Below are 24109 nucleotides of genomic sequence, written 5' to 3' on the forward strand. Positions count from 1 at the left end.
AAAGTACAGATAAGCATTTTCAGTGGTAAGCAAGTAATTTGTTTTTTCAAGTCCCTTTGCCACCCCCCCCCTTTTTTTTGATCATTATTAAGGTAGTTATTAAAAATTAATAGCTGCGCTGCGTACCATATATTTTTGCAATGTAAACCTGACAATCTCTGAAGATAGTGTTTGATGTAGTAATTTCTAAACATTAATTATTACTCCTTACCAGGCACAAGACTGGACCCAGGAGATAGAAGCTCTTTCTGTAACCGAAATGTTAATGTTTGATCACGGCAAAACACGAGACCGCGAGTTCAAGACTGTCTAGATCTAACCAGAGCATCTTTTTCTTCTCCTGCAGTAATCAGTCCTGTAGTAATTAGCAGAGGAAACATTTGCGATTGAGATGATATCGGCTTGCGTGAGGCTGGAGTTGGTCATACCATTCATTTCAGGCTATCTGCAGATGCAGACAAGTGATCCTGTTCAGCTAAGTGATTTTTACAGTGGATTATTTTCTCGCTGATGGAAATTTAGATTGTATCCATGATCCTCCTCCACAACTGCTTCTTTCCCACTTTGACTGTGCTTTTTCCAACCTCTAAATCTATCTCCGTCCATGTAATCCTGCAGTCTCCCTCCACAAGAGCCAGGTGAGGCTGAAGAAGTGCTGGCTGGTTTCAGAGAAGAAAATTTCTCCTGCCACGAGCCACATCAGCCCGTGCAGTGATGCTTAAACTCCTCCATCAGGCAGATGTTATAAATAAGTAATATCCATATTTTACAGAGGAGAAAACTGAGGCAGCGAGTGCTTTGCTGGAGGCTGGATAAGGAATTTGGGAAGGGTAAAATGCCATCATTCTTAGCCTTCTGCTTTCAGGTGTTGTGTATATAGGGATATGTTTTGAAATCGGAACACTTACTCCTGATCTTATCAAACTGAGGCAGATACCGCATTTATCTCTTCATATTATTGCCTGTAGCATAATTTCATTATCTACAGCTCATTAACTCCCAGCACCATCTGAACTGCAGCTGACATTATATGCACGTCCACAGAGTATTTCCATCTCTACCTGCTATTCTCCTGCACTAAGATGATGAGTTTATCCACTTCTTAAATTCATCCCTGGACCCACCTTGGGGCAAGAGGTGAGAGAATTTACGTGGTTTCCCGAGATCGCTTCCAGCCCTCTTGTCTGTGTTTCTGGCATGCCAGCTCTTTGCATCTTTAAATAGGGAACGAAAACCCTGAAAAATTTAAATACAATTACACAGCAATCTCATCCTGCCTTTGAGGCTGGCATGAATGGCTGCAACATACGGACGTAAAAGATAACCTCTCATGTTTAAGAGGTCCCATCCTGGGCTAATCCTCCTACTGTTGCAGCTGGCAGGGTGTAGCAATTTTAGTTTTTACGCAGTTAGTGCAGATACACTTGATTTTCTTACTACGTGAAAGGGGCAGCAGGTCCACCACTGTGCTGACTAGAAGTTTCCCACTGGAGTTCTTTAATTTCAGCCTCCTGCAATGGAAAATTGGTTTTCTTCCAAATTAATATTTTCAGGAGAAAAATGTCCACTGCTGGAAAACACTGATTTTTCCCTCAAAGCGGGGAACAAGCACAGGGTGGATTTCTATTTTAGAAGCGTAGTCACTGAAGAATAGGAAGAAGCAATAGAATTTTACTTTTTTTTTTCTAAAAATGTAGTTTGTTTTTTTTTTTAATAGGGTTTCATCCTTTATCCTGCTGTGGATAGAAGGGGGAAGCAGGTGTTTTTCAGCTGGCTGCGTACCCTAGAACATAGCTCCCAGCCACCTGAGAAACGCGCGTACAAATGCAAAGCAGTTGGGCAAAATGAAAAACACGAGCAGAATTGCAAATGTCTGGCAGGACCGTGAGGGGAAGGAATCCTGCAGGATCTCTCCTCGGAGGAGCAGCTCTCCTTGCAGATCTACTCCTGCCGAGATTGTTTGGGGTGAAGGGGATTTTTTGGATCTCTGGTTTTAATCCATTTCTTATGTCTCCTCGCTTGCTTACTCCAGCCATTTGGGAAGGACGTCAGGGGAAGACTGCAAGACTGGGAGCGTAATAAAAGTAGGACGCACGAGAAAGCTGACACACGCCTCCTCTTTCAAGACCTGGATGTAAACGAGAAAAGGTTAATAACGTTATCGCATGGCAGTTGCCCAAGCTGCTGGCAGCTGTTGACAAAGCTTGGCTCCGCCAGCGAATTCAAGGCGTCGACGTTTTGGGTGCGTGGCACCTTTCTGAGAGCTCAGGAAGCGCAGAGTCAAGTTGCGTTTCTCAAACCAGCACCCAAATTTAACTCCTTGCCCACACAGACGCCAGCCCACGGGTCTGGTTTCTCTTTGGGTAAATTGTTTTGCCAAGGTGAAACAAAGATACAGGCACCGAGGCCTCTTACAAAGTCCTCATAAATATCAGCTACCTACATCATCCGTCGGCAATTAGGAGAGGAAATGCTTTGTATTTCTGGATGTGACTACACGAGTGTGGGGCAGGAGAGGGAAGAAAATCCAGGGATGGACAGCAGACAACTGCGCAGCCTGGGTTCTTTCTTCTACATTTCTAATGCAAAGAATGGTAATTTAGAGACAGAGAAGGAGGGGAAGGTGGAAGATAAAGTCTGTGATTTACTCTGATTTCTGTCCTAGGTGATAAAATGGGAGAAACGGAGGAGAATGTGGAAGATTTTAGGGCAGTCACTGACATTTATGTTCATATTCTGAGTGTGATACGCTCACATTTGGCTCCTGTCTCCTGCAGTTTGGTTGCTGTGGCTTCTCTCCCACTCTGTGACCCTGGGTAAGTGATAATTTGTCGATGAGATGCCATTGCTGTGTCGGGCTCCCGAGCAGAGGGAAGGGATTTGCTTGGAGCCATGTCCCCGAAGCAGGCGAGCTGATGTGACGGGGACCGACCTGAGACACCAGCAACGCTGTCGATGGTTTCATCAGCACGATCAAGCCTGGTACGTGGCTGTTTCCCGCAGGTTCTGCTGCTGCCTCCATGTGGGCACAGTTGTTTTGGAAGGTTTAAAATAAAGATTTTAAGGAATGCGTCTTACCCTAGCTCCTACCCTGAGAGAGGAGAGATCTGGGGTAGACAGCGGAGAAGCGGTAGAGAAGGGTTGCGCTCTCTGGGGTGAATCAAGTGGGAATCAAGCGATTCGGGCTGTAATTTCAGCCTTGCACTGATTGCTTTTTGTAATCTTTGGCAAATCACTTCACCTTTCCGTGCTTCTGTTTCTGCTCTCTTACCTACTTGTAAATTTGGCAGAGCAGCCATCGACAGGACAACCCAGCAAAGCCGGAGAGCTCAAACCATAACACGACTAACGAAGAAATGCCAGTCCTTACGGAGAGGCCAGGAGGCCCGGCTCGCCGCTCCGCGGTGCCCGTGTGACGTGCTATTTCTAGGAGGTGACATCATCAATGACATAATTGCCAAGGAACTCGCTGTGGTTCCGGTGATTCTGGAAGAGCGGCTCACTCAGCCCTGGGACCTGGCTGGACTCTGCCGCCGTCTGGGACCCAGGGAAAATAGTTCCACCACATTTTTGGTACACACCTTGCCCCACTTCTCCCTGCCCAGTGCTCGCTCCAGTCCGCTCCAGTGCACCCCAAAGCTCTCTTTGCCACAGCAGCTCCCCCAAACTCATTCTCGCCCAGCTCCTGCACCCCACCTCGTCCCAGCCTGTCCCTTCCCTCCACACTGCACCCCCTCCCCAGCTCCCCACAACCACCCGCTCCCCAGCCCTTCCTCCCCCCAAAACACCCCCTGTCCACAGTTCACCCTCCCAGCACCTCCCACACCAGTTTCACAGGCACCTCCAGCGTCCCCAACCCCCCTGTCAGCACCCCAGTCTCTTCTCACCAGTGCCACCACTATCCCCTCCCTACACACACACCAGTGCTCCCAGTACCCCGCCAAACACCAGCTCTCAGTCCCTCTTCATCTTCCTTCTCACGTGTACATACCCCAGTGACCCCAGTACCCCCCTCCCACACCCCAGTTCCCCCAAATACCCCTGCCCAAACACACCACTGCCCCCAGTACCACCTCTGTGCAAACCAGTGCTCCCAGTATCCCCCTCCCCACGCACCAGTGCCCCAAATACCACCTGCCCACACACCCCAGTGCCCCAGTACCTCCTAACCAATGCCCCCAGTATCCCACCTCCCCCTGTGCTGCCATTAGCCCTCTGCACATACCAGTGCTCCCAATATCCCCCTCCCCACATACACCAGTACATCCACTGCCCCTTGCCCCCCACACCAGCACCTCCAGTACTCCCTCCCCACATGCACCAATGCCTCCAGCACCCCCTGCCTGCACACACCAGTACCTCCACTGCCTCCCTACCAGTGCCCCCAGTAACCACTCTGCCCCCACACCAGTGCCCCCAGTACCCCCTCCCCCACACACCAGTGCCCCAGTACCTCCTCCCCACATACACCAGTGCACCCAGTACCCGCTCCCCATGGACACCAGTGCCCCCAGTACCCGCTCCCCATGGACACCGGTGCCCCCAGTACCCCCTCCCCCCCTGCCAATGCCCCCAGTACCCCGTCCCCACATACACTAGCGCTCCCAGTACCCCCTCCTCCCCACGCCAGTACCCGGTCCCCATAGACACCAGTGCCCCCAGTACCCGCTCCCCATGGACACCGGTGCCCCCAGTACCCCCTCCCCCCACGCCAGTACCTGGTCCCCATAGACACCAGTGCCCCCAGTACCCCCTCCCCCCCCGCCAGTACCCGCTCCCCATGGACACCAGTGCCCCCAGTACGCGCTCCCCATGGACACCGGTGCCCCGTACCCCGCCTCACCCGCGCCGCCCGGGCACTACAACTCCCGGCGGCCGCCGCGGCCGGGGCCGGGGGCCCGGGGGCGGAGCGGAGCGGAGGAGGCCGGAGCCGGCGGCCGCCCCAGCGCTGCTGGAGCCGGCGGGCCCGCGGCCATGGAGCGCCCCGCCAGCAGCGGCTCCCTGCGGGGCGAGATCAGTGCGTGGGGGCGGCGGGGTGGTGGGGTGGGGGTGGGTGGGGGTGGAGGGGGGGGGGGGGTCCGCTGCGGGAGGACGGGAGGGCTGGTGATGGCGTCGTGTTTGGGGGGGGGCAGGATGGGTTTGGGGGTGGGCAAGGATGGTTTGGGGATGGGCAAGGATGGTTTGGGGATGGGCAAGGATGGTTTGGGGGTAGCAGGATGGGTTTTGGCGTGGGCAAGGATGGTTTGAGGATGGGCAAGGATGGTTTGGGGGTAGCAGGATGGGTTTTGGGGTGGGCAAGGATGGTTTGGGGGTAGCAGGATGGGTTTGGAGGTGGGCAAGGATGGTTTGGGGGTATCAGGATGGGTTTGGGAGTAGCAGGATGGTTTGGGGGTAGCAGGATGGGTTTGGGGGTGGGCAAGGATGGTTTGGGGGTATCAGGATGGGTTTGGGAGTAGCAGGATGGTTTGGGGGTGGGCAGGATGGGTTTGGGGGTGGGCAAGGATGGTTTGGGGGTAGCAGGATGGGTTTGGGGGTGGGCAGGATGGTTTGGGGGTAGCAGGATGGGTTTTGGGGTGGGCAAGGATGGTTTGGGGGTATCAGGATGGGTTTGGGAGTAGCAGGATGGTTTGGGGGTGGGCAGGATGGGTTTGGGGGTGGGCAAGGATGGTTTGGGGGTAGCAGGATGGGTTTGGGGGTGGGCAGGATGGTTTGGGGGTGGGCAGGATGGTTTGGGGGTGGGCAAGGATGGTTTGGGGGTAGCAGGATGGGTTTGGGGGTGGGCAGGATGGTTTGGGGGTGGGCAAGGATGGGTTTGGGGGTAGCAGGATGGTTTGGGGGTGGGCAGGATGGTTTGGGGGTGGGCAAGGATGGTTTGGGGGTATCAGGATGGTTTGGGGGTGGGCAGGATGGTTTGGGGGGCGAGTGGCCTCTCCAAAGGAAAGGGGTAAGAAGAAGGTGAGGATGCTCTCGGGAGACCCCCTGCTTCTGGCCATGGGGAGTTATCATCGTTCCTCCACAAACTAATGTGCGTGTGTGATGCGAAGAGGCGGTGTTGGGGAGCTGGAGAAGAGGGGATGGCTCCCTCCTTGGAGGGAGATGGCGGGTGGGAGCCATGCAGCACCCCAGAGGGCCCAAACCCTGCTGGGTTACCTCCTCAGGGCTGGAGGTGGCAAAGCTGCTTGCAGAGCTGCTGAGAAATCCTGGGATGAGGGCACAGCCGGCTGGAACAGCAGGCCAAGCCCGGCAGCCTGCCCTGCGGCTGGACCGCAGCAAAGACCGCAGCGGCTGGTTCCCCTGGTAGGGATGCTCTCTGGTTGCATCAAGAACTGGCCGTGTTCCCTGGCCTTGTGCTTCAGTCAGCGAGGCAGAGGTGTAAATCTTGAACGTGCAGATTCGGGAGGTCCGGTCCTGGCTGCAGTCTCCCTCCTGATCCATAACCCCGGGCGCAGCCGGCTGGATGTGGATGTGGGAGCCCCGTCCATGGGGACCGATGATGTTATCTCTCATGTGAGCCTGCCACGTGAGGAGTTGTGCAGCAGGAGAGAAGAAATTTGAGGAGCCTGCAGTTTGCAGGTTTGGTTTTTTTTGGAATATACGATAGGCCTTTAATGAAATGCTGCTGGGGCTTGTTCTCCCCCGTCCTGTGGTGACAAAGCGATGCTGCTCGGTGGCTGGCAATTTGAGGGCTCCATCCTCATTTGGACTTCTTGCTTCTCCTGACCATGAGAAGCTTCAGTGGAGGAAAAACATCCTGCTCAGGGGTATTGGCAAAGGGAATGAGGATCAAGAAGCAGATAAAAAAGCCTGCACGTACTCTGTGCTGTGAAGATGCTGGTACTCGTGGTTCCCCTTCAGGGGGTGGTTTCAGTCCACCGCACACCTCAGCATCGTGTTATTCTTCGGGTCCGCTCCATCTTTCATAACCACTGGCTTGTGTTGGCATTTACTGCTTTACGCCGATAAATAAAACACTGCGTTTAGGGATGGAGAGGGGGATGGTCAGTCCAACTGAAATACACGACAAGGTGTTTATTTTTTTAAAAATAAGGCAAATCACCCTTTTTCTCCTGCTCCGTCAGTGCTTGCCTTGAAATGGGGGTCTTACGGAGATGTGTTCAAAGGGGAGGAACTGTAGCTGCAAGGTCTGGTTTGCCAATGGTTTTTCATACCGACCTTTATGTGACGAGCACCGTACTGCTCCTGTAAGCCCTGCTTTTGCAGGCTACCAAGGCACTTATTTTTACGGAGAGGATATGCATTTATCTTGCTGAAGGTTGCATGAAAATGCATGGGGCTGTTCTCTACTCATTGCTACCTTGAAAGCAAACCGCACCCGAAAGGAGATGATATTGTCAGGTAGCGCTGGCAAGCGAAGCCCAGACTTGTCCCGTGTAGGTGTAGATGCTCAGCGAAGGCGTCGAAGCTAGAAATTTAGTTGTCAAAGCTCCATCTTTTCAGGAAGATAGTTTTTAGGTGGGCTGAGTTGCTCTCTGGAGGTCTCCCGTTTCCAGTGATTTCGGATGGAGCCAGGAGGGACAGTGCTCCTAACGCTAAATAAGAGCTCGCTGGGACGAATCTGGAAATTTGAATGCTGCAGGGGTTTGTACTTGGATAAAGTTTCAAGCAAGTACAGCAAAGCCTTTCAGAAACTGTAAGGGAACCCAGCATTACAAACAGGCCCTGAGAGGGCAGCGCTCAACGGGGAACCCACGAACATGAAGCACTCGATTTAAAATCGCGTGCTGAGGGGGGCACGGTGCGGAATAAGCTCCTCATTCCCAGCTCTCTCTTCTAGCTGCCAGCCCATGTTCCCCGTCCGCTTTTCTCCTGCACAGAGACCCGTTTGCTCCGCATGTGTGGTTTTATTTATTTACTTACTTATTCTTTCCTCTCTAGGCTTCTGGGCCGATCGAACACCGGTTCATGAAGCGGCCAGGCGGGGAGAAATCCTGCAGCTGCAGCAGCTGATAGAGAGCGGAGCCTGCGTCAACGCGGTCACCTATGACTCTATCACCCCGTTGCACGAGGCGAGCCTGCGAGGGCAAACGCAGTGTGTCAAGCTCCTGCTGGCTGCAGGGGCCCAGGTGTGTAGTTGGGTCTGATCCAGCTGGGAACATCACCCTGATGTCCGAAGTTATTTCTGGGATCTGGATTCTCCCCATCTAGCTCGAGGCTCTTCTTCATCACCCTGGGCTTTCTTGACAGTCAGCAGAGGATGGCAGGCCTCTTCAGAGGTTGTTTGAGCTTAATGAGGACTTAAAAAACTGCCTGGAAGTATTTCTCTCTCTGTCTCTCCCCCTCTCTCCTCACTGACTATCAACAGAGCCCGGGGTGACTAGAAATCTAATTTAGATGACTCAAGTATCTAAAGCTAGCTGCGTTGAATCAAGAGGCCAGAAGGGGAGCAGGGGACGTGTAGCTTCCAGACGGGATTTATATATATTCTCTTGTTTCTTCTTCTATTTCTTTAATTTTATTATGGAAACAAAAATCAGCTAAGCAGGGTCTTTGGATATAGCTGACGATGACTGTCTCTGAGGACTTGTGACTTGTCACACGCTGAAGACGGCTCTCCTCCGAGCAAAGCTGGTGGAGCGGAGCACACGTGCGCTCCGTGGTCCTTTGGCTGAGTCCGCCGCCGAAGCTGGACTTTGCACTAAAGCAGAGAGGAGTTGCGTTGTGTTACTCAACTGCAACGCTTGTAACCTTCAGCAGGAAAGCGGTAGAAAAATATAACGATGGAAATAACGAGGCTAAACTTGTGACATTAATGTACATCTGTGCCCCCAGAGCGATGGGAACAGCGCAAGCCAGGTTGCTGGCAGTAGCAACCAACTCTGTCCTGAGTCCAGACTATTTCTAGAGTTAAAAGAAGTGAAAACATGGGCAAGAGGGTACTGTCACACAGCAGCCTGCGGGTACCTCATGTTTTTTTTCCTACCTCGAAGGTGGATGCCAGGAATATCGATGGCAGCACGCCGCTCTGCGACGCCTGTGCCTCGGGTAGCATAGAGTGTGTGAAAGTGCTGCTGTCCCACGGCGCCAAGGTGAACCCTCCCCTTTACACAGCGTCTCCTCTCCACGAAGCCTGCATGAATGGTGAGCCCGCGTGGTCTTATCTTTGCACAGTTACTTGCAGCTTGGAAAAAAACCCCAACAAAAGCATCTGCCAAGTATCTTAAATTGACCATAAGCTGTTGTTGCTCATCAGACCATTACAGCTTGCAAATCCATCCGCCTTACATGGGCACAGCTCCTTTTGAACGCAGAACGCAAAGCACTGTGGTATCAGATGAATAAAGCCATCCCTTGTGTTGGGTGCTTTTATCCCACGTGAGGGACATGGGATAAGATGGTAGGCAGGTAAAGCACCAGCTTCTCGATGCTCTGTTTGAAAACCTCGAGCCAAACCGGTAGCTTTGCTCGTGTGAGCAGAGGAGAGTTTGCATCCTTTTCCTCTGATCCAAGTTGAGATGGGATAAATTGTTCTGATTAAAACACAAGACCGTGTTAATCAGGTGATCCTGTCCCAGACCCCTCCTGGTTGTTTAGAGCTGATGGATGAAGCTGTCAGGTGGGAAGAAAGTGCCCGGGACTGTTGGGCAGCGTTGCTGCCTGGACTGCTCCTTGTCCCTCTCTCAGCCTTTTCCAGCTGGAGGGTCTGTTCAGGGGATAAGAGAAAACTACAGGGGCCAAAATAATGTTCCAGCTGGCACATGCCAGCCGCTCTCTGCTCCCCCCATCCTCTGCTCAAGCCTCTCCTGGACATTGGGTCTGGGTTACGGAGCAAGAGCAAGCATCAGGGGTGGCTGTGACAGCAGCAGCGGTGGGGGGAGCGGCAGAGGGGTACTCGAGTGTAATTCCAACCCTGAACTTACGCTTGCACGAATGCAACAGCAGGAAAGCCGGGATGCGAGAGTGGCAATGTCCCCATTAGATGATCGTGACCAAATTTCTTAGTTGTTTTGTGCCTCAGTTTCCTCTTTGTAAGATGTAATACCTCCTCTTTCCTCCCCTTCACTGTTTCTGTTTTGTGCTGTCCTGGACAGAGTTTCCCTTCGACTATGAAGGCTGTGGGAGACAGCGTTTTTGACAAACAGGTAGTTACTTAAATACATAGATGTGAGCTCTTGCTTAGCTTTTCCTTGTTAAGCCTTTTTCCTAAGGCTTGTTGATGATGACTGCCCGCTTTCTGGTAAGTTGTATTATTAACATTGGAAAAAGTGAAGCTGGAGTGGTCTTGAAGGTGATCTGATCAACCCAGGGCAGGATACATACAGCATATATGCTGTATACAATACATACAATACAACCAGCTCCACGAGCTATAGGTGATTTAGTGCAAACCCTTGAAATCAGGTTTTTTTGACCTAACTCCCTGCGAGACCTGTTAGCTCTAGCTCAGTGCCGTGCAGATGTGACTCTATTTCTTGTGCCCTGGTCTCGGTCTCGATCCTACAGTGTCCTGTGTTGGCTCACAAGCATTTCTATTTTGCAGCCGTCACCCCAAATATCAAACAGGCTGTTTGTGGGTCAAGCTGATCTCAGCGTGCCATACGCTCCCGTTTCAGCTGGATTCTTTCTTTTGACTCAGATCCTCCCTTTCTAAAGGTAGCTCAGAGTGCGTGCAACTCCTCATCGACGTCGGTGCAAACTTGGAGGCTCACGACTGCCATTTCGGGACGCCCTTACACGTGGCCTGTGCCAGGGAGCATCTGGACTGTGCAAAGTTGCTGCTCAAGGCAGGTATGGCAGCCACAGGCTTCGCTTCTGGGTGGGCAGGAGACGGTGGTGTCTCTGCGCGGTGTTGCCCTCGGCGTTCCGCAGCGGCGTTCTTGTCGAAGAGCTTATTCCTTCACAGCATAATATAAATGACAAAGGTCAAAGGTTTTGCCTTTACCTGAGCAAAGCTTAATGCTTAAGCATTTTTTCAGCGTCTGCCTGTCAATATCCAGTTTGTGTTGTTCCCAGTGACGTTTCCATTCACTTACTTTAATAAAATTCAGAACTCTTCAGCCCCCTAGAGCAAAATTCCGACTTCTTCCCAAAAGTGGTATCAACTGCTGGGCATGCGTTCAGCTTTGGTAGCACAGTCATATGGTTTCGTGTTTGGTGTTAGGGAGAGATGTGAGGGTTTGATGTTGGACAGAAAAGCAGAGATGATGTCACTTCATACCTCAGGGAGATCTGGTTAGTGTTATGCCCACATGAGTTTGCTGGACGTTCAAGTCAATGTTCTGTGCTCCAGGTTTCACATCCCAGTTTTCTTGCTGTTAACTTTGGGAAGTTTGGAGTTGGACTTCTTGTCTTTGCCTGTGCTTAGCAGGAGGAGATTTGGCCCCGGGGGTGGGGATTTGTTTCACTGAACGTTAGTTGTCTAAAAATTACACGTTTAGGCTAGTTTGTTTCCAGCCTCTCCAGTTCCCTGTCTTGGGCACCCATTAATCGATTCCTCAGAAATGCCTGTTTCTCCCTGTTAATTATAAGGGCATTTCAGTGTGGCTACACGTACCTAAAAGCCAGTTGTTTGAATTCAGTGAGGTTCATCTCACCTCTGCTGAACAAATCAGGTGATAACATGCAAGCAGTTGTGGGGGGGATTGGAAAGACCTTTTGCTGTCGGCTTGTAAAAGCCAAACTTTCTTAGCAAAAATAGCTGTAACTCAAACTTGGTCCTGCAGTAGTGTCTGATGGTGAGCGGCCACATCTCGTGGGTCTGGGGTATTTCTGTTAACAAAGATATCACTGTTTGCCTTGAGTAGGAGCGCTCCGTTTTGATGACTGGGAACGGCTCTTTGCTGGCTTTGGACAGCACAGATTCAGGAAGCAATTCTGAATTTCACACTCAGCAGCTTATTTACCCAGTAACGTGGACTAAAATCCTTTCTCTGCAAGGAAAACATCAAGGCAGAGAAGAAGACTCATGCGTTGCCAGCACCGAGAACTTGTTCAGCAGTTTGGTTTCCTGTTTGTGCTGTTTTGTTTGGATCTTGTTCTAGCTGCTCCTGCGTGTTTTAACAGCGTTTTTTTCTCCAGTCAAACCACTCCTTACGTTTGGGTCAAGTGAGGCTTTCATGAACAGGTTTGTTTTTCTTTCTGGCCTCAGGGGCAAACGTGAACGCGGCTAAACTTCATGAGACAGCCCTCCACCACGCAGCAAAAGTGAAAAACGTAGATCTGGTGGAGATGCTGATTGAATTTGGAGGAAACATTTACGCCAGGGACAACCGAGGAAAGAAGCCATCGGATTACACCTGGAGCAGCAGTCCCACAGCAAAGTGCTTTGAGTACTACGAAAGTAAGTGAGAGATGATCCCCTGCCCCAGGAATTCGGTGGCTGCCAACTCCATTGCACCAGATCATGATTCTCAGTCCACTTTGATTTGTAGATCCCTGATCATCTTCCCGTGAAGGTCTAGAGTTCTTGGTGGCAAATGTACAGCGGCTGGCCGTAGGCTAGCTCTGCTTAATTGTGATTGAATGACAGTGGTAAGATGGTCCAAATCATGCCCGCACTGAATTCAGGTCCCTCTCATGTGTCAGCATGAGCTTGATGCATTAAGTCAGGTCAAGGAAATCAGCCAGTTGAAAACCCATTTTATTCAGGGCAGGGAACGCATTAAACTTCAGCTGCGTTGCCTGTCTGGTTTTGGAGGAGACATTTGACTGAGGTTTGAGGATGGTTTTAAATCAATCATTGTCTTGGTTACCCTTAGCAGACCTCAGAGGAGTAATTCACCGACCCGTCTGAGCATTTGCAGACCGCTGCTCGACACCACGGCATTAGATGATCCTAAAAGTCATAGAATCGTAGGATGCTTTGGGTTGGAAGGGACCTTTGAAGATCACCTAGTCCAACCCTGCCCCTGCCATGAGCAGGGACATCTCCCACTAGATCAGGTTGCTCAAAGCCCTGTCCAGCCTGACGTTGAGCACTTCCAATGATGGAGCATCCACAGCTTTTCTGGACAACCTGTTCCAGTGTCTCACCGCTCTCATTGTAAAAAAATTCTTCCTTATAGCAAGAAAAATTTATTCCTTATAGAAGAATAAAGTCTTTCCTGGCTTTGCAATCCTTTGTGTGGTGAGCACCTTATAGCCCCTTTTCCCTCTGACTTCTTTCCCTGGAGCAGTCTCTCTGAGTTATTCATTGCTCCCTTGTCGTGGAGAGCAGTGAAGTGTGCTGGTCTGGCTGCAGCTGAGCTGGCTGAAGAGATTGAATGCTACATGCCCGTACACACTCCTGGTATCTCGCCAGAGTTTGCTGCCCCCTCAACCCAGAACTGCACATGTAGTTGCTTTTCAACGCAGACTATTGTAAAAGTACTATACTAGCTTTATTAGTATTTTTTTTTCTTTTGTTTTGTGTCATTAAATTTGGGACTAGGCCTAGGATAGATGCAGATCTTGGAGGGTGGCGATTGCAGAGGCTGTGGGGGTAGGGATAGCAGCTTCTTAGGAATGACTGCTTCCAGAGCAACGTGCCCAATTGTCACTCTATGTCCATGCAGGCGCATCGACACCCAGCATCGAGGCTGTGGGTGGGAAGGGACTTGGGGAGTTTTATTGGAGCTCTCCGCAGAGTGCTGAGCGAAAAGGCTTAACGCAATCCTTGGATGGAGAAACGGAGCGGTAGAGAGGTGTTGGAAGTAGGTTTTGTTCCTATATACGGCATTGCTGAGGCTTAAGACAGCGTCACTAAGGAAATCTGAAAGTCTTGGATAGCCCCAGTGGATCAGAGCAGTGGGCACCGTTGGCCTTTGGGGGATGCAGGTGAGGAAGGGAGGTGGGAGAAGGGCGCTGCAGCAGTGCTCGCTGTTTCTGGTGGGATTTTCATCGGGACGAGCCTTTAGAGAGCACGCCCGTGGCTCTGCGGTGCCTTCCTTGGGCTTGGGTGCTGTGGGAGGTCGAGCGCTCGTAAGCAGAGCCAGGCTTGTGATCACAGCGGAGGCGATGCCAGGCATCACCCTCCTGGGAGGTCTGTGCTCGGTGGGAAGATCAGCCGTCCGCTGAGCTGCAGCCCTAACTTTGCACCCTCTTTTCTCCTTTTAGAAACGCCTCTGAGTTTGTCGCAGCTTTGCAGAGTTACGGTGAGGAAAGCTGCCGGGCAGCGAGCACTGGAGAAGATTGCCAAGCTAAATATTCCTCCGCGATTAATCCAGTACCTGTCCTACAACTGACAGTGGTGAAGGTGGCCGGGAAGGACGACATCTTTAGCTCCCGCAGTATGAAGTATCTGTCTCTTTCTCTTCTACCTCCCCCCAGGAAACTAATATTAATTTAAGCAAACTGGTGTAAATAGTATTTATGAGGCAGCACTTACTCTTCTTCGTGGACAAAGACAGGCTCAGGCAACGTGTAGCACTGGTTTGAAGTTGTAACCTCTCCTGGGGTGATCGGTTAGACTGTCACTGTGTTGGAGGCTGTAGCGCTCGCTCTTTGAGCGGGATTAATCTTGCCTAGTTTTACGTGTCTCTAGCCTGAAGGCATCTCTGTATGATCTAACCAGGCTCCCTTTGCAGTCAGTGAAGAGAAACAGATACTTCTGGAGCATGATTCATCCGTCCTGTTTTAGATGCCCGTGCTGGGGTGGTACAGAATGCCTCGGGAGCGCCTGTCTCCGCTGACTGCAAAGGGATTTAGAGGTGATACCCTCGGATACGGACGTCCGTGTTTCTGCAGTGGGAGTGCTGGAGCCCACCTCCGTGTTAATAACTCAAGTGACAACTGCCTAATGCCAAGGGACAAGGCTCGAGAGACCTGCGCGCTCTAGCTGGAGGCAAATTAAGTCCCCAGCAAGCTCAGGACTAATTAGAGGCACTGCAACCGGTTACTGACTTTCCATGAAGTTCAGTGGGCTTTGGCTCAACACGAGCAGTGAGGACAAACTGCTGCCAGATCAGGGTTGACTTTGCCCATGCTCCTTCCTCGCTGAAGGTGAGCCCGCTCTTACTGTAGCGTTCCGCTAGGGTATCACCATCTCTAATTTTCAAGCCCAAGCAGGAAGCAGGTCTCTCTGCACGTCCAAGGATTCTTCCCTCCAGATGGCTGGTCCCAAGGAATATTTCTCCACTTGCTCTGAGCCACTGTGGCCACTCTGTTGGTTTTATGTGCAATAAGAGGCAGAGCTGCTGCCCGGTGGTGCCTGAAGCACGGCGAGGATACGTCCCTTGTGCAGTGGTGCAGCAGATCCCTGTGGTGTACACCCACACGGGAAAGGCAATAGGAGGGCTGGGCTCTGCCTTGGGTTTTGAGATTTTTATTTCTATTTTTCCCTCTCTGAGTTTCTCTCTCAATGCTGGAGCCTCTCCAGAGGTTGGCAGCAGGAGCCAGCACTGAGCTGTGCACTGCCGAGTGTTGGGCTCGAATCCTTTGGCTTCAGCAGGCGCGACTGCAGCTTTGTCCTTCCGTGATTTAAACAGTCAGGGTGACATTTGCACGAGCAGAGCCAAAATTGTCGTCTACCTTCCAGATGAGACGTTACGTGTTGTCTGAAGGCAGTAACCTACAGGGTACGTGGTACTAAGGGAACGGAGCTCCCTGATGCCTCCATGACAAGTCTTAGCACTGTGATGAGAACAAATTCCTCCTCTGAATGACAGCAAATGTTATGAAATCTGCTGTCTAATGTGGCATCGAGCTAACTCAGGGCTCTCAACATCCTTCATGCTGTGAACTAACACTTGAGAGCCAACGGTCGCTTGCCTGCTGCCTGCAAGATCTCGTGCTCCTCCAACCAGCACGATGGGGCTCAGCCTCAGGAGGGAGGGGGAAAATAGCATAAGCACAGGGTTGAAGAGCTGAGGTGGAGCTGAATGCACTTTAATGGTGACCAGAAAATCACTTTGGTTTTTAATTTTTAGTTAGGTTCATTCCCCCTGCACCCCTTTGTTGTTGTTTTTTTGCTGTGCGGTATCATATAGAACAGGACAGAAAAAAAATGGCGATCCTGCTCTTTGGGGGGTTGTCTGTCTACAATTCTGATTTTTGTGTTTAAAGTATCAGAAATGTGAAATTGCCAAGCAGCTCAGGGAAGCCCTAGAGATGTTTATTGTGGGATTCACCCCTGTGATCGATAGGATAAAGGTTTTGTATTGTATCTTTCAAGAAAAGCTTCCTCTGCCCAACACGCGTGTAAATACGTATTAGGAAAGTAGTAGGTAAAGCAGGTAAATACGTATTAGGAAAGTGCACCTTTTGGTAATCTGGGGGGGAAAACCTTCCCTCTTGGTTCAAATTCAAGTCCCTTGTTAGGTTGCTTTTTTAACATTGCCTAAACTGGTGAAATAACGAAATGGTAAAGTCCAAGTTTCCAATGTAAAAACAGAAGACTCCTCGAACAACCGAGAATAAAATTACAAGTTCCTATTTACATCATCTTTATTTTTTTCCTCTCTTTTAAGTCACTTCTCTGGTAGGTTCTAAAGTTTGGTTATTTTTTTTAAATTTCTCTTAAGAGGTCCTGCTGATCAATGCACGCATCCAAGAAGGATTTACCGAGAGAGCTAAGCACCTCTTATTTGGTGGCCATAGCCAGACTCGTTCAGTAGCAGTTTTCTTAAAACATCTGCTTCTTATGGCCACGTCTGGAGGGAGAGGTGTTCCAGAAAGTCCTCTGAGAGCCAACAAGCTAGAAAACAACACCCGAGTCGTTCCCCGGTGTGCCGTGGTACTGAGGCAGGTGGCCGGATCGTGCCATGGCTGTTTATGTCGCGACGGGTGTTTACTTATACGTTTCTGGGTTTCTAAACTGCAAGGGAAAATTGAGATTGAGATGCTTTTTAACCTTTTATCCAACCTGTCTAGCCCTCAGTTCATTTAGTCCTGCAGGGATTTCTCAGCTGGTTGTGAAGCATCTTCTGAGCTGTTGCGTTTTACAGCTCAGAGTAAAGGTAAAGTAGATGCCAAATTAAACCAATGCGATGTTTTGCCTTCACTAAATTGCCCAGACTGCAATTTCTGTGGCAGTTAGCAGTTACTGCATGAGTAGCGGCATCATCCTTGCCGCAGGTATAGTCTGGATAGCTGGGAATCACTGCAGCCATCCCAAACTACGATGAAAATTAGAAGCTTTGTAGATAACATTGCCCTAACAGGCGTTGGGGGCTACGCTGGAGGTCAAATTTGGATTACAGTCTCTCCACTCCTGGTGAATTGCTGAGGGTAATTCCACTTACTAATACAAGAGGCCGTGGCAGGTCATCAGAGAGTCATCCCCAGCGCTCCGCTTCTGCAAACCCATCGCACTGTGTCGTCCTGCTTGACATGAGCCACAGAAGCGGATGGCTCAGGATCGCCTGCAAGACATCCCGGAGGCCGCGGACACGCTGCTCTCTATCCCATTAAGCCGTACCCGTCTCTCGTTGCACCATCGCATCGCAGGTATGGCTTGGGAAAGGCAGTTGTGGCTGCCCCCAGGAGATTCCTCCTCTGGTTATTTTTGCACTGGTTGTGTTTTGTTTCTTACGTGTATAAGAAAGAAGGTCTCAGGAGGACTTTATCTTCTGGAAGTTGTATGCATCTCGCCTGGGTGATGCACCCTCAGGCCACGTAGAGCTGACGTCTCTCGGTTATGGGTTAAAAAATGTGGAGATCCCAAACACCCAATTCACGCTTAGTTTACAGGGATGGGGTCCCTTTGCTGTTTCAGTGGCAGCCAAAGGAGGTGTGGGTTTGCAAAGAGTTTGGGGATTGCTGGGAATGAGAGAGACTGTCTAAATCCTGGGTATTAAGTGAAACTCCTCAGCTGACTCCGCTTGGGTTACACCCTTTGCTTTATTTTTATGTCAGGTTCTGGCTATTATTTGACTTCCCTCACCCTTTAATCCAAGTGTCAAATCAGGGCATGAATCCAATGCAAACACACCCAAAACCACCAGGCCAGTCCTGCTTTCATCCGTCCCCTTCCTGGGCTCCCCAAACTGCAAACCCAGTCAAGCATTTTGAGCCACCTCCCCTCTCCTGTGGGTTTCTCCACCACCTTTGCTATGGGTCCGGCAGCACGGGGTGCGATCTGAAATAACCCCGCTGCTTCGGGGAAGCCCAGGTGAGAACAGGACTTTGCTTTCATCCATGAAAATCATCTTTTGGACAGTCAGCCTTGCTCCTGGGCGCTGCCGGTTGCTGCTGGCCGGGCTTCTTAAGGTCGGCTTGCAAGCAGGGAGCTGGATCAGAGCAGTTTTTCTCCAACTATATGTGAAGTTTGTCCAGAAAAAACAAGGTGTGACTGAAGCGGATGCCTTGGAAGAAAGCCTCGCGGCGCTGAAGAATTAACTCCTTGTAACGCCAGCAGCCGTTGGTTTCCCTGGACGAGGTGGAGAGGAGCCACCCTTCCCCTCCGTGCATGAAGGAAGGATCTGTGCCGTTGGTTGCGGCTCCCCAGGTCTCGGCATAAGGAAACGGCGGCGAAGGGAAAACATCAAACACAAACAGGGTTGGTGTTCTTATTTGTTAATATCTTCAAGGGACTTCGTACAAGAGAGCAAACCCCAAGAGCTGCCCGAACCTTAGCATCAGCAAACAAAGACCTCAGTGTCCGCTGGAAAGTGGCATCTGAAGATGAGTAAAGGAGTGGTTGCATCATGGTTAGGGCAAGCAGGAGCATGAAGTGTCTGTTCTACCTCTTGATTTAAAAAAAACCCAAACGCTGAAGACCTTGAGTATTTACTTGAGCTTTCACACACCCTGTTCATCATTTCCCTCCTTTCTTCAGGGGAATGAGCGATCTTGCAGGCACTTGCAAGAAGATGGCGCCTGTCCCGCACGCTTGAGTGGGAGCTGGTGGAAACCGAGTTGGTGGGGTCTCTGCTGGCTTGGGCTGGCTTGAGGCCCAGCCTTGGGCAGCTCGGAGGCTGGTGAACGTCCTGTTCCCTGGCCTGGGGGTGGCCCGAGCACTGGTTATTTTGAAATCAGGGGTTTTGAGGCCAAGGTTGTTCTTTTCAAACTTAAAGCCAGCACCTAAATCTGTAGCAAGGTAGCAAAGCACAAGGGAGAAAAAAAAAACCCTCTACTGGTTTCTTAGGACCTCTGGGAACCTTGACTACTTCTACGTGGCACCTTTAGGTTTGCCTGTGCTGTTAGTTAACCCCGGGCTCTCCTCCCTGCATGCCACCGGGGAGAAAAACCTCATGTGTCCTGCAAAAAAAAAAAAAAACCCAAAACCCAAACCAACTTACTTTTTCACCCAACAGCGTAGATGCAGCTTGTGCTTCGGTAGCTGCCCTATAACTGTGATACCCTGATGCTTCTCTGGGTTTAGGCACTGAGACACCGGGCTCAGAAAGCATTTACCTCTGTTTGGAAAGAGTACAGCACGCTACGACGATGCTATTTGTATTTATACCTGATTGTCTGATTTTTAATGGTTCCTAGCACGTCGGAGTGGTACGATTTGGGCGGGTGCAAACGTGCTGGACTGTTATTCGTGATTAAAACGCTCAGAAAGGTTTCATCTGTGTTTCTTCCGACTGTGTTTCTTCCGACTGTGTTTCTTCCGTAGACGGTTGTGGTTGGGGTGCGGGGTCTGCGCGGGAGCCCTGCCCGCTCCTCTTGCTTTGTCAGCCTCGTCCCTAATTGCAACGAGGCTGCGGGCAGGCAGCGCGTCAGCCCACGGCTTCACGGACCTGTGCAACCGGCTGAAATTGCCCTCCTGAGGAGGAGCCAGCCCAGGTCTGTGCTGGCTGGATGGCCACGTCCAAAGCGTTATTGACAGTGGCTCAGCATCCCAGTGGAAACTAGTAACAAGATGTGTCCCTCAAGGGTCTGTACTGGGACCAGTACTCTTTAATATCGTCATCAGTGGCATACTGGGATTGGCTTTGCAGATGACACCAGGCTGAGTGGTGCAGTTGGTTTGCTAGAGGGAAGAGATGCCACCCAGAGGGACCTGGACAGGCTTAAGGAGAGGGCCCATGCAAACCTTATGAAGTTCAACAAGGCCAAGGGCAAGGTCCTGCACCTGGGCCGATCCCCAGTAGCATCAGATGATTGAGGGCAGCCCTGAGGAGAAGGGCTTGGGGGTACTGATAGACAAAAAGCAGGCCATGAGCCGGCAATGTGCTCTCGCAGCCCAGCAAGCCAACCGCATCCTGGGCTGCATCCCCCGCAGCGTGGGCAGCGGGGCGAGGGAGGGGATTCTGCCCCTCTGCTCCGCTCTGGGGAGACCCCCCTGGAGCCCTGCGTCCAGCTCGGGGGTCCTCAGCACGGGAAGGACATGGCCCTGTTGGAGGGGGTCAGAGGAGGTCACAGAAATGATCTGAGGGCTGGAACAGCTCTGCTGTGAGGACAGGCTGAGAGAGCTGGGGGTGTTCAGCCTGGAGAAGAGAAGGCTGCGGGGAGACCTTATTGCAGCCTTGCAGTGCTTAAAGGGGGCTTATAAGAAAGATGGAGAGGGACTTTTTACCAGGGCCTGTAGTGACAGGACAAGGGGTGACAGTTTTAAACTGAGAGAGAGAAGGTTTAGACTGGACATAAGGAAGAAATGGTTTATGCTGAGGGTGGTGAGGCACTGGCACGGGTTGCCCAGAGAAGCTGTGGATGCCCCATCCCTGGAAGTGTTGAAGGCCAGGTTGGACGGGGCTCTGAGCAACCTGATCTGGTTGTAGATGTCCCTGCCCATGGCAGGGGGGTTGGACTAGATGATCTTCAAAGGTCCCTTCCATCCCAAACCATTCTGTGATTCTATGATTCTCTAAAAATAAGCTTGTGGTCACAGGCTTTTAGGGGCACGCTGGTTGAGATTTTGAGAGGACACTGAAATTATGAAAAACAAGCCCCACCGTGTCTCCAAAAAGCTTTAGTCCTTCTTTCCAAGGGATGCTTCCCACATCTCCTTGAAACCTGGGGAGAAGGGCTGCGACTGGGGAAACCTCTTCCCCCTGGGCAGCTTGCAAAGGGGCTGGGGGAAATCCTGAGTCCTGGAAGAAAACGGAGGCTGGAAACAACATCCCAAAGAAATGGAGAGGAAGGCGATGCTGTCTGGGGACAACGGGACAGTCCCGCTCTTCCCGAGGAGATGCTCTCCGGACCAATCTGCTCACCGGGTCCTTTTCATGGACTGGAGGAGCCGGTTGGAGGAGGAAAAGGTGCCTGTGGGTTTTTGGGGGTGGTGTTTTTTGGGGGGGATTGGCACCGATTTGTGATGGGAATGTGAAAAGCTTCAAAATCTGCAGGTCTTGTTGCAGATGGGGTTGCGGGGAGCCTCTTCCCCCCGCGGTGCCGCTTGGCGGTGCTGCTCCCCCCAGTAAGAGCAGCAAAACCTCCCATGGGAGTGGGAAATATTTAACCAGCTGGGTCTCCACCAGCCACGTTTTCACGGGAGAAAGACAAATCCTGGAAAAACTTTGAAAATCTACTCCCCGAAACAAGCCCGGGCGGCTTTCCGTGGGCGGGCGGCAAAGGCATCGCCGGTCCCCCCGAGCCAAGACGCTCTTTTATTCCAGCAAAGCTCTTAAGTCTGCAAACACGGGCCCCTTTTCACCTGTATTTGGGTTTGGTTTTTTTTTTTTTTTTCCCCTTATCCTGGCTAAAAATGAATAGCAACAACCAATCACCTCCGGGCGGTTCAATTCCTACCTCCGGGCTTCAGTTCTCTGCATCACAAAAAAGCTTTTCCGCATTCCCCAGATCTGTCAGTAATAGAATTCCTGCTGATCGGACTCGGAGGAGGGGGTGTTTTTAAGGAGAAAAACCAGGAATTGAGGGAAAGTTGTGCAAACCCAGTCCGGCTGGGGGAGATGGGGAGCGTGGGGCAGGTTGTGCCTCCCTGGATGGGATGAAAACAAGGAAAAAAATGGGGACTGCAAAGCAGTTATTTCTTCGTTTTGGCTTTGCCTGGGCTCACTTTTTTTTGGGGGGGGGCATCTCTTCTTGCAAGGGCAAATTTGGGGCTACTATGGACCAAAGTGGGAAATTAAGCGTTTTTTTTTAAGCTATAAAGAAGGGAAGGTGCTGGGCTCTAAAGCTGTGAAGGTGGAGAAGGGAGTGTTTTATTGTTTGTTTATCTCTGGAGGTGATTTATAGAGCTACACCACCATCCTCCTGCCTATCCCTGGGGAGAAAAGAGGCAAAAGGCCCCCAAAATCTCCTCCGGCTGGGATACGGGGGGGCCGCGGTTACGTGGGGCTGCCGGCACGCCGGCGAGCGGGGCCGCGTGCGTGGCGGCTGAGGTCATGGCGCTATTAATTTCCCGTTAAAAGCCCCGACGGCTCCTGCGCTGCAGGGATGGAAAATGAAGCAGCTCCGATTGCTGCCGCTGCAGTTAACCCCTGCGGGGATGTAGGACTTTTTGGGTTGAGAGAGCCAAATCCCACGGTCCCGACGATAGACTACACCCCTTGAAGGTTGATGGTCACCACCTTGGCTACCCTACAGGTCCTCATCTGGCTTCTGGGGGGCTCAGCGTCCCTTGAGATGCCCGGGAAGCCCTCCCGGCGCCTGCAAAGACCTTGTCCGATTTAATCCCCCGCCAGCCGGCCGGGCTGGAGCCACATCTGCCCACACTGCGATGCTGGAAACCCGGCCATCGCTGAGTGGCCGGGGGGCTGGCGGCTGGTTGCATTTCATGCTCAAAAGCCCCCGAGGCTGAGACCGGGGCTTATTTTGGTAACTTGAACTTGGGAAACTCCTCGGCCGTGGAAGGCGGGGAGAGGAGCCTTGTGAAATGCGGTGGCAGCTGGGTAGTCCCGGTGTCCCCGCGAGGAGCCCTAAGCATCTTCGCAAAATCCCTCGGGGCTTTGCGTTGAGTCTTGGGAATGCCGGGGAAGAAAGATGGGGGTGCCGGAGGAGGTGTCCCCCCTCCTTGCAGCAGGGCACAGGGCATTAGAGCAGCCCTGGGCTGCTCTTGGCTCATCTCATGCCCCAACAAACTACCTGGTATCTGCAGAGCATGGGGGCCCCTGTCCTGGACCCCTCGCCTGGTCACACTTGTCCCCATCTCCTGGTTGTTCTGGTCCCCTCTTCTTGTCCCACTTGTCTCCTGCTCCCACTCATCCCCAGCCCAAAGACTTGTCCTTGTCTCCTGGTCCCACTTGTCCCCTGGTCCCACTGGTCCCTTCTCCTGGTCCAACTTGTCTCCATCTCATGGTCCCACTTGTCCTTGTGCCCTGGTTCCACTGGTCCCTTCTGGTTCCACTTGTCCCCATCTCCTCGTCCCATTTGTTCCATCTTTTGGTTGCATTTTTCCCCTTTTCTGGTTTTTCTTGTCCCCAACTCCTGGTCCCACTGGTCCCATCTCTTTGTCACGCTTGTCCCCAACTCCTGGTCCCACTGGTCCCATCTCTTGGTCACGCTTGTCCCCAACTCCCTCCTGGTCTCATTTTTTCCCCTCTCCTGGTCTTGTTGGTCTCCTGGTGCCATTTGTCCTCTCTACTTCTCCTCCTCATCTCCCTATCCCACTTGGCCCCTCTCCTTGCCCCACTTGTCCCCTCCCCGGCCCTGCTCTCAGAGGCAGCAGAGGCAATTTTGGTGCCGACCCGGTGGGATTCAGCGCAGACTTCTGGGGCCAGAGCTTTTCCACACCGGGGGAAGCCCAACGCAGCCCCCCAGGCCCCATCACTGGATTCCCTGGCAAGCGCAGCCGAGAGGGTAACGCGATTTTGGCCTGGCTGTGAGCTGAGACCGGGGAAACTCGTGTCATGCAAAGCAGCTCAGATGCTTTTGGGCATCTGCATCGCAGTGGTACCCAGAGTCCCACACAGGGTAAAGGGGGTCATGCCAAAAAAAGGGCATAAAACCAACCTCTCTGGTCCCAAAATCAGGCACTTTGCCCCAAAGCAATGCCCCATCTGGATCTATCGCGGGCTTGGCGCTGGATCTGGCTCCATTCAGCATCATCTTGGCCATCCCTGGGCTCCGGGGCCCATCCTGCCCCACACCTGGTGCCCGGTCATAGGGCAATTTGTGTTTTGTTTTTTTTTTTTTAATTTCTCCCCCATCCAGTGATTTCTCCTTTCACAAATAACCTGAGCGCGGAAAATCAGCAAGAAAAAACACTTTGAAACAAGTTAAAAAACACCTCTGAGAAATGAAACAGTTTTCTGCCAAACTAAATACGAGAAAGACATATTTGCAAAGGCGTTTTGGTTTTTTTGAGGGGGGGTGGTTTAATTAT

At 51.7% G+C, this 24109-nt stretch overlaps 1 protein-coding gene across 2 annotated transcripts; it reads left to right on the forward strand.

The window, feature by feature from the left end:
• Nucleotides 1–4905: 4905 nt before the first annotated feature.
• Nucleotides 4906–19427, forward strand: ASB13 (ankyrin repeat and SOCS box containing 13). Of its 2 annotated transcripts, none has more exons than XM_087767366.1 (6): nt 4906–5017; nt 7897–8084; nt 8949–9099; nt 10612–10746; nt 12107–12298; nt 14053–19427. In XM_087767366.1, the coding sequence occupies exons 1-6, from the start codon at nt 4975–4977 to the stop codon at nt 14178–14180; spliced, it is 837 nt and encodes a 278-aa protein (XP_087623492.1). In that variant the 5' UTR covers nt 4906–4974; the 3' UTR covers nt 14181–19427. The 2 variants fall into 2 exon arrangements, with proteins under 2 accessions (XP_087623492.1, XP_087623493.1); XM_087767367.1 differs by lacking the exon at nt 14053–19427 and adding an exon at nt 13512–13643.
• Nucleotides 19428–24109: the final 4682 nt, after the last annotated feature.

The sequence above is a fragment of the Nipponia nippon genome, unplaced genomic scaffold (assembly GCF_047370975.1).
Source record: "Nipponia nippon isolate SJK-2023a ecotype South Korea unplaced genomic scaffold, ASM4737097v1 scaffold_3, whole genome shotgun sequence".
NCBI lineage: Eukaryota > Metazoa > Chordata > Aves > Pelecaniformes > Threskiornithidae > Nipponia > Nipponia nippon.